Source organism: Lissotriton helveticus, chromosome 5_2, assembly GCF_964261635.1.
Source record: "Lissotriton helveticus chromosome 5_2, aLisHel1.1, whole genome shotgun sequence".
In the NCBI taxonomy this organism is placed as follows: Eukaryota; Metazoa; Chordata; class Amphibia; order Caudata; family Salamandridae; genus Lissotriton; species Lissotriton helveticus.
In genome coordinates, this window is record NC_136066.1 from 1,412,930 (window position 1) to 1,423,683 (window position 10,754).

General features: G+C 41.2%; 1 protein-coding gene across 1 annotated transcript in view; it reads left to right on the forward strand.

Moving 5' to 3' along the window:
• Positions 1-7,823, forward strand: part of ZER1 (zyg-11 related cell cycle regulator) — a 240,799-nt gene extending 232,976 nt beyond the window's left edge. Inside the window, exon 16 of the mRNA XM_078646593.1 lies at positions 4,952-7,823. Within this exon, the coding sequence (XP_078502719.1) occupies positions 4,952-5,009 (58 nt within the window). The 3' untranslated portion in view covers positions 5,010-7,823. The remainder of the gene's footprint in view (positions 1-4,951) is intronic.
• The last annotated feature ends 2,931 nt before the right edge of the window (positions 7,824-10,754 follow it).

Here is a 10,754-nt window from a genome sequence, read left to right on the forward strand (position 1 = left end):
TTTCGACATATAGTGTATGTAGTGAACGGGTATGCAGTGGTGATCTTCTCTGTTGACATAGAGGTTTTTAGACATTTAGTGGGTGTAGTGAACGGGTATTCAGTGGTGATCTTCTCTGTTGACATAGAGGTATTTCGACATATAGTGTATGTAGTGAACGGGTATGCAGTGGTGATCTTCTCTGTTGACATAGAGGTTTTTAGACATTTAGTGGGTGTAGTGAACGGGTCTGCAGGGGTGATCTTCTCTGTTGACATAGAGGTATTTCGACATATAGTGTATGTAGTGAACGGGTATGCAGTGGTGATCTTCTCTGTTGACATAGAGGTTTTTAGACATTTAGTGGGTGTAGTGAACGGGTCTGCAGGGGTTATCTTCTCTGTTGACATAGAGGTATTTCGACATATAGTGTATGTAGTGAACGGGTATGCAGTGGTGATCTTCTCTGTTGACATAGAAGTTTTTAGACATTTAGTGGGTGTAGTGAACGGGTCTGCAGGGGTGATCTTCTCTGTTGGCATAGAGTTATTTAGACATATAGTGGATGTAGTGAACGGGTATGCAGTGGTGGTCTTCTGTCAGCATAGAGGTATTTAGACATATAGCGTATGTAGTGAACGGGTATGCAGTGGTGATCTTCTCTGTTGACATAGAGGTATTTAGACATATAGTGGATATAGTGAACGGGTATGCAGTGGTAATCTTCTCTGTTGACATAGAGGTATTTAGACATATAGTGGATGTAGTGAACGGGTATGCAGTGGTGATCTTCTCTGTTGACATAGAGGTATTTAGACATAGTGGATATAGTGAAGGGGTATGCAGTGGTGATCTTCTCTGTTGACATAGAGGTATTTAGACATATAGTGGATATAGTGAACGGGTATGCAGTGGTGATCTTCTCTGTTGACATAGAGGTTTTTAGACATTTAGGGGTGTAGTGAACGGGTATGCAGTGGTGATCTTCTCTGTTGACATAGAGGTATTTAGACATATAGTGGATATAGTGAACGGGTATGCAGTGGTGATCTTCTCTGTTGACATAGAGGTTTTTAGACATTTAGTGGATGTAGTGAACGGCTATGCAGTGATGATCTTCTCTGTTGACATAGAGGTTTTTAGACATTTAGTGGGTGTAGTGAACGGGTCTGCAGGGGTGATCTTCTCTGTTGGCATAGAGTTATTTAGACATATAGTGGATGTAGTGAACGGGTATGCAGTGGTGGTCTTCTGTCAGCATAGAGGTATTTAGACATATAGTGGATGTAGTGACGGGGTATGCAGTGGTGGTCTTCTCCGTTGACATAGAGATATTTAGACATATAGTGGATGTAGTGAACGGGTATGCAGTGGTGATCTTCTCTGTTGACATAGAGGTATTTACGCATATAGTGGATGTAGTGAACGGGTATGCAGTGGTGATCTTGTCTGTTGACATAGAGGTATTTCGACATATAGTGTATGTAGTGAACGGGTATGCAGTGGTGATCTTCTCTGTTGACATAGAGGTATTTCGACATATAGTGTATGTAGTGAACGGGTATGCAGTGGTGATCTTCTCTGTTGACATAGAGGTTTTTAGACATTTAGTGGGTGTAGTGAACGGGTATTCAGTGGTGATCTTCTCTGTTGACATAGAGGTATTTCGACATATAGTGTATGTAGTGAACGGGTATGCAGTGGTGATCTTCTCTGTTGACATAGAGGTTTTTAGACATTTAGTGGGTGTAGTGAACGGGTCTGCAGGGGTGATCTTCTCTGTTGACATAGAGGTATTTCGACATATAGTGTATGTAGTGAACGGGTATGCAGTGGTGATCTTCTCTGTTGACATAGAGGTTTTTAGACATTTAGTGGGTGTAGTGAACGGGTCTGCAGGGGTTATCTTCTCTGTTGACATAGAGGTATTTCGACATATAGTGTATGTAGTGAACGGGTATGCAGTGGTGATCTTCTCTGTTGACATAGAAGTTTTTAGACATTTAGTGGGTGTAGTGAACGGGTCTGCAGGGGTGATCTTCTCTGTTGGCATAGAGTTATTTAGACATATAGTGGATGTAGTGAACGGGTATGCAGTGGTGGTCTTCTGTCAGCATAGAGGTATTTAGACATATAGCGTATGTAGTGAACGGGTATGCAGTGGTGATCTTCTCTGTTGACATAGAGGTATTTAGACATATAGTGGATATAGTGAACGGGTATGCAGTGGTAATCTTCTCTGTTGACATAGAGGTATTTAGACATATAGTGGATGTAGTGAACGGGTATGCAGTGGTGATCTTCTCTGTTGACATAGAGGTATTTAGACATAGTGGATATAGTGAAGGGGTATGCAGTGGTGATCTTCTCTGTTGACATAGAGGTATTTAGACATATAGTGGATATAGTGAACGGGTATGCAGTGGTGATCTTCTCTGTTGACATAGAGGTTTTTAGACATTTAGGGGTGTAGTGAACGGGTATGCAGTGGTGATCTTCTCTGTTGACATAGAGGTATTTAGACATATAGTGGATATAGTGAACGGGTATGCAGTGGTGATCTTCTCTGTTGACATAGAGGTTTTTAGACATTTAGTGGATGTAGTGAACGGCTATGCAGTGATGATCTTCTCTGTTGACATAGAGGTTTTTAGACATTTAGTGGGTGTAGTGAACGGGTCTGCAGGGGTGATCTTCTCTGTTGGCATAGAGTTATTTAGACATATAGTGGATGTAGTGAACGGGTATGCAGTGGTGGTCTTCTCCGTTGACATAGAGATATTTAGACATATAGTGGATGTAGTGAACGGGTATGCAGTGGTGATCTTCTCTGTTGACATAGAGGTATTTACGCATATAGTGGATGTAGTGAACGGGTATGCAGTGGTGATCTTGTCTGTTGACATAGAGGTATTTCGACATATAGTGTATGTAGTGAACGGGTATGCAGTGGTGATCTTCTCTGTTGACATAGAGGTATTTCGACATATAGTGTATGTAGTGAACGGGTATGCAGTGGTGATCTTCTCTGTTGACATAGAGGTTTTTAGACATTTAGTGGGTGTAGTGAACGGGTATTCAGTGGTGATCTTCTCTGTTGACATAGAGGTATTTCGACATATAGTGTATGTAGTGAACGGGTATGCAGTGGTGATCTTCTCTGTTGACATAGAGGTTTTTAGACATTTAGTGGGTGTAGTGAACGGGTCTGCAGGGGTGATCTTCTCTGTTGACATAGAGGTATTTCGACATATAGTGTATGTAGTGAACGGGTATGCAGTGGTGATCTTCTCTGTTGACATAGAGGTATTTCGACATATAGTGTATGTAGTGAACAGGTATGCAGTGGTGATCTTCTCTGTTGACATAGAGGTTTTTAGACATTTAGTGGGTGTAGTGAACGGGTCTGCAGGGGTGATCTTCTCTGTTGACATAGAGGTATTTCGACATATAGTGTATGTAGTGAACGGGTATGCAGTGGTAATCTTCTCTGTTGACATAGAGGTATTTAGACATATAGTGGATGTAGTGAACGGGTATGCAGTGGTGATCTTCTCTGTTGACATAGAGGTATTTAGACATATAGTGGATATAGTGAAGGGGTATGCAGTGGTGATCTTCTCTGTTGACATAGAGGTTTTTAGACATTTAGTGGGTGTAGTGAACGGGTATGCAGTGGTGATCTTCTCTGTTGACATAGAGGTATTTAGACATATAGTGGATATAGTGAACGGGTATGCAGTGGTGATCTTCTCTGTTGACATAGAGGTTTTTAGACATTTAGGGGTGTAGTGAACGGGTATGCAGTGGTGATCTTCTCTGTTGACATAGAGGTATTTAGACATATAGTGGATATAGTGAACGGGTATGCAGTGGTGATCTTCTCTGTTGACATAGAGGTTTTTAGACATTTAGTGGATGTAGTGAACGGCTATGCAGTGATGATCTTCTCTGTTGACATAGAGGTTTTTAGACATTTAGTGGGTGTAGTGAACGGATCTGCAGGGGTGATCTTCTCTGTTGGCATAGAGTTATTTAGACATATAGTGGATGTAGTGAACGGGTATGCAGTGGTGGTCTTCTGTCAGCATAGAGGTATTTAGACATATAGTGGATGTAGTGAAAGGGTATGCAGTGGTGATCTTCTCTGTTGGCATAGAGGTATTTAGACATATAGTGGATGTAGTGACGGGGTATGCAGTGGTGGTCTTCTCCGTTGACATAGAGATATTTAGACATATAGTGGATGTAGTGAACGGGTATGCAGTGGTGATCTTCTCTGTTGACATAGAGGTATTTACGCATATAGTGGATGTAGTGAACGGGTATGCAGTGGTGATCTTGTCTGTTGACATAGAGGTATTTCGACATATAGTGTATGTAGTGAACGGGTATGCAGTGGTGATCTTCTCTGTTGACATAGAGGTATTTCGACATATAGTGTATGTAGTGAACGGGTATGCAGTGGTGATCTTCTCTGTTGACATAGAGGTTTTTAGACATTTAGTGGGTGTAGTGAACGGGTCTGCAGGGGTGATCTTCTCTGTTGGCATAGAGTTATTTAGACATATAGTGTATGTAGTGACGGGGTATGCAGTGGTGGTCTTCTCTGTTGACATAGAGATATTTAGACATATAGTGGATGTAGTGAAAGTGTATGCAGTGGTGGTGCTCTATGTCAGTATTGAGATGTTTCGATATCTAGTGGATGGAGTGAGCAGGTGTGCAGTGATGATGTTCGATGCCCACACAGAGGTATTTTGACATCTAGTGGGTGTAGCGAACAGGCATATGAAGTTGTTTTTTCATGGCAGTATTGTTGTGCTTTGTTCTTTAGTGGGTGTAAGGTATGGCCCAGGTCTTGAGTCTTCCTGTGAGATACATGTGTGTGTTTAACCTCTAGGTTCTTTGCCGTGCACTGTGTTGCTTCCAGTTTGGCATTAAGTCAGTCTTTGTTTTCCATCTCTTGTAGGAAAGTTCTAGAGCACTCTGGTAACTTCAAAGAGGAGACGATGGAGACGTCCAGGTAGAGATGCTCCATCATTCCACCCACTGGAGCCCCTGCGGAATGAAGATCTACACAGAACCTTCCAGACCAGCATCTTTTCTGAGGAGCCTATTCTAAAGTTTCTTCATAGATGTGAGGAAATCATTTTTGCACCAGACAAACTTATCTGATGTTTCCAGTCACACGTCAGAATCCAAGTTGTTTACGTGTGATTTCTTAGAAACAAAAGAGAAATGAAAAACAAAAACACAACAGAGCTTCCACCGTTCCTCTTTGGACTCTCTAAGAGTGCGCGCAGAAACCTCTTGAATGACCTGTGTTGGATGGCCGAGCTGTGTCCTTGGTGGTGTGAACTTTCTCCACTCTTGCATGGGGCTCAGTAGTATTCAATGGTGTTGACCGTGTCAGAGGAGCTCTTCCGGTGACGTCACAGAGGGATACTTTTGCCGGCTGTTTCCTCTGAATGAACCCACATGTGTTGGGATGTGTACCCAGTGTGTTCCTGATGCAGGCAGTCGGTGGTGGGCCGGAGACAGCACCGGCGCGGTGTGCGGCTGTCCTAGGGTTGTTTCGCCTTTCCTGGTGTATGTTGCGGTGTGTACATTTCTTTTTCTTCCTGTCCGTTCACTCCTTTTGCTCTGGGGTGACCTGCTTATCCATGGGTCTTCTGGAAGATAGACCCCAAGGTCACTTCCCACCTGGATTTTTGTTGATTCAGTTTTACTGTCTCTGATCGGTCCTTTGATTAACATGCACATTGCAAACTGAGAAATAAATGCATGCGTGCAGGTTCACATAGACGCAGACATAGGATACGTGCATGCACATAGGAACACTGCACATACACCCAAAGGCATATGCATACACGGGCACACACACAGAAGCGTGAGGACACCTACATTTGAACAGACATACAAAAAGATGTGCACACTATTGATGACACAGACACACACACACACACAAGCATGCACTTACATGTGGACACAGACGCATAGCAAGACGTGCACACAGGCACATACACGTACAAACAGAAAATATTTGAATGTATGTATATATTTTTGTGTTATTTCTTCCTTTTGCTCCATTCTCTTGTGGTGTGTCATTTCCTGTTCTTGGTTTTATATAGAATGTTTGAACGCTGCCACATATTGGCTCACAACAGCAGTAAAAAGTTTGTGTCATAATATTGTGCAATATTTTTACTATTAATGTGTGGTCCCAGTAAGCCTAGGCAGGGTGGAAGAGAGGCAGTTTGATATTTATCCTGTCGAAGACACAAGCGAGAGCATGGCTAGGCCAGCGTGTTGCTGCTCTAGAACCTCATTCCTGATGAAGACTAGCTAAGGGACGAGGAGACAAGGAGTCATTAAGTTAAAGAAGAAACAGAGGTGCGTGTGAAGGAGGAGGGCAGCAGTGGCCCCCATAACCCACCGCGATCTTCCTAAGGAAGCGTTAAGAAGAAGCCCACCCTTCCCCCTCCAAGAAACAAAGAGTAACAAACAAAAAGAAATGTAGATTACAATAGTATTTTCCCATTGAAATGTACACTTGCCATGGCTATCTATATGTAGATTTTGTATCCAATGCGCTCCCTGTCGGGGGGCATGGGGGCGGGTGGTAGATGTTCCTTCAGGTTTGTGGACCTGTAGGGTCTTCTCTTGCTCATGCTCTCTGAGGGATTCCAGAGGGGGCCTAGTCCATGTCTGTGCCCTTTTTTGTTTACTGTACATCTTCACCAAACCTTCTTTGTTACCCCTGAACTGTGGCCACAAGTTCACCAAGGGGGGAAGGGATCCGCGAATCGCGCGGGGCTTGAGACATAGGTTCCTTACCTTCTCCTTATACACACAATCACCCTGATTTCTTTTCTGCACTATATTTGTAGGGTTGGTTGTAATTTCTGGAACTGTTTTGGGCAGCAGCTGCTGAGCCTGGGGTGTGATGTGGTTGAGATGCATGGGATGCTTGCAACGCACAGGTGGGAACGGACTCTCCAGAACCTGTGCAGCTTATGTTAATGAATCTGTATGGTTGTCTTTTAAATAAATCCCCAGTAAAATATTCTGTTTTCCACTGGTATAAAAGTGATTTTTCAGAGTCCCTCCTTTCATGGAGTACGGATGTTCGAATACATGCCTCCTCCGAACACTGCAGTACGGGCCAATAGGAGACCGGTGCCAGACGCAGTGGGTTGTATGTAAATAATGGAAGAGATCAGTATGCTCCAAGAGCTTCCTGCCCTGCAGTTGGGGTTTTCTAACGCCACTGTGAACTATACAACTTAAAAACAAAATAGCTTATATATCCAGTTAAAGATTGTCTGCAAATTTCTCAGTATTGGATCTTTCATGGATTCACACCCTGGAATTATTCCTCATCGTCAATCTGGAATTCGTCTCTGGCCAGTGTTCAAATGTACTTAATTAACATTTGTTTTATTTATTCTCACAAAAGCTCCACAAAAAATGTCATTGCTCGTAAATTATTACATCCCAATTATAGATAATATCGCTAATAAATATTCATCATATCAAACAAATAATAATGAATTTGCATTACTCATAGTAGAAATCGTCTTGTTACTACACCGGAGTTTTAACATTAATTTTCAAGAGAATTCAAGAAATAGACAAGCAAACAATACATGCATAATATCTTGAACAGTGAAATGACGGTGTACAACTTTTATCTCCCAATCTAGATTAAATATATTTCAGTTATTCTAGCCATTCAATAGTCCTCAGTATGTGGATAGAATATCAGATTAGAAATATTGAGGTGCAGAAATATCGGAAAAAATATTGTGATACAAAAATAAAGTAATGCAGAAATATAATTGTCAAGAGTATCAATTTTTCAGGTAAGTAATATAGTTTTCAATAGAAGATAGATAGATATAACAATATGCTTTTACAGTAGTAAAATAAAAAACACAAAAATTGAATGTAACAAAATTAATTTTTAATAAGTGTTGTATTCTATATATGTATATATAAACATTTAAACATATATGTGTGTTTGTTTTTATAAGTATGTATTTATATGTAGTATTAAATGAATTTAATTTACATTATATTAATTTTATATATGGGAAATGTAAGATTTACTTTTTCAAACTATATATATATATATATATATGTTTTTTTAGTGAACAAATATAGATATATATGTATATATATTCACTTAAAAAAACAAAGGTTACAGAGACGTTCTAGTTAGGAAATAGGATTAAAAAAAGAAAAACCTTAGATATTTACTGGAAAAAACAAAGGTTACAGGGACATTATAGTTAGGCTCAGATTTCACTCAAACAAAACCAGTGAAATTCAGCAGTTATATTTACATAAGCTAACTATAACTAGGGCTCCCAGTTTTATTGTATTTATTTACTTTAACATTACCGTCTGTATTTGTCTATGTATATATTTTTGCCATCTTATTGGTATTTATCCATATTTATTTTGTGCTTTGCGAATAAATGGAGACATAAAATGGAATATTTTCACATTTATTCAACTGATAAACATGCGCCCATACTTTGCTGCCTGTCACGTTTTAGGGAATTAAACAGCCAAATATAGCAAAACACTACACCCACTGGTAGTTATCAGCATTACACTATGAATATATGTTAACATATGCCTGTATTTAGAGAAATCTCGACCTGTTGTTTTAACCTCACTTGCGGTCAATCTGCTCATCTGTTCTCCTGGAAATCACAAAAAACAGCATGGAGAGTCGCCAACAAGTAGCTCAAAATACCATATTTTTCAGCTTTTAAAAATAAATACAGACAGGAAACAAATTGTTTTCTGTCTGTATTTAATTGTAAAACTGAAAACTGGGAGCCATAACTATAACTTACGCCCCCGCAATGCACTGCTTATGATTTCACATATTACATCACTCATGCCATGGTCAGTGACATCATGGAGGACATGTTTGATGACATCACTGATGATATCATCCATTGAGTGTGTTTCATAAAAGTTTCTGAGATTTAAAAATATATGCTAAGCTACTGCAAAAGTTAAATTCCTATTCATTTGTACTACTAAAGGGTGATACTGTTTGCTAATCTGTCATCTGAGTGGCACCGCGGCTTTCTGTATCAGTGTGGGAGTGGGCGTCTGAGTGGCTGTGTGGCTGTGTGAGTGGCTGTATGGGTGGCTGTGTGAGTAGCTGTATGGGTAGATGAATGTATTTGTGAGTGGCTGTGTAAATGGCTCCATGGGTGAGTGACTGGGTTTGTTAGCTGATGTATGGGTAAGTGAGTGGCTGTTTGAGTGTATGGGTAAAGAGGTATTTGTGTGAGCGGCTGTATAAATGAGTGAGTAGGCATGTGAGTGATTGCATTGATGTATGGATTGGTGTATGAGTATTTTTGTGTAGGAGGGAATGAATGTGTGCATGGCTGTATAGGTGAGTAAGTAGCTCTGTTAGTCGCTGTATGGGTGAATGAGTGGTTGTGTCAGTGACTGTGTGGGTGTGTGAATGGTTTTGTGGGTGTGTGAGTGGCTGTATAGGTCTGTGAGTGGCTGTGGGTGAATGAGTGGTTGTGTGAGTGCCTGTATGAGTGCCTGTGTGTGTGTGTGTGTGTGTGTGTGTGTGTGTGTGTGTGTGTGTGTGTGTGTGTGTGTGTGGGTGGGTGTGTGTGGTTGTGTGTATGTGTGTTGGTAGTTGTATGGGCCTGTGAATGGGTGTGTGAGTGGTTGTGTGAGTGGTTCTGTGGATGACGTCATCAATGATGTAATTAGTGATGTCACTGACTATGTCATGAGTGATGTAATATGCAAGGTCAAAAGGAGTGCATTGCTGGGACATATGTTATAGTTAGCTCAGGTAATTTCAGTGGTTTTGTATGACTGAAATCTGGGCCTTACTATAATGTTCCTGTAACATTAGTTTTTATCAGTGAATTTCTACGTTTTTTAAAACTCTATTTCCTAACTATAATGTTCTTGTAACCATTGTTTTTTTCACTGAATTTGAGCTGTTTTTAAAAATTGTATTTCCTAGCTGTAACCTGTAACCTTTGAGAGTCCGTGTGTAAATGGCTGTATAGGTAGGTGAGTGAGTGTTTGAGTGGCTGTATGGTCTTGGTCTAAGCGTCTTGAGACCTGTGGGTGAGTTGGCGCTATACAAACTAAAGTAACATAACATAACATAGCATAGCATAACATGGCTTTAGGAAAGTGCCTCTTTTGACATGGTCAGCCCCCACTTTTTCGCTGGTGCATGATGTGATTTTGAATCGTTAGTACACGGGGTCCCTGCTAACCAGGTTCCCAAAGCCAGATCTTTTTCCTAAAACTGTAACGCGATTGGCACAACTTCAGCCACTCCTGTAAGTCCCTAAGTAATGGTACACCCGGTGCCGAGGGCACTGGGGCTTCAGCACATGTTGTGGTTCCACAGGGATCCCTCACCTAGACCATGCAAACTGCTATTGCAAGCTGCGCGTCTTGGTGCAGAGAAAACTGGAGAGTCGACATGGCACACATGCCATTGTGCCGTGCCCACCAATACTGCATACGGTATGTGTAAGTCACCCCTACTGCAGGCCTTACAGTCCTAAGGCAGGGTGCCCTGTATCCTATATGGGGACATATCTGCATGAGCAGATATGACCCTATAATATGTAAATCCATTCTTGGATGTTGTAAATGCACAGGGAGCCATAGAGAGTACATGGGCTGGATACTTGTCATTATGACTTTTGTAGCTCCAGGATGGCTTCACTGTACCCTAAGATGCTTGGTACAAA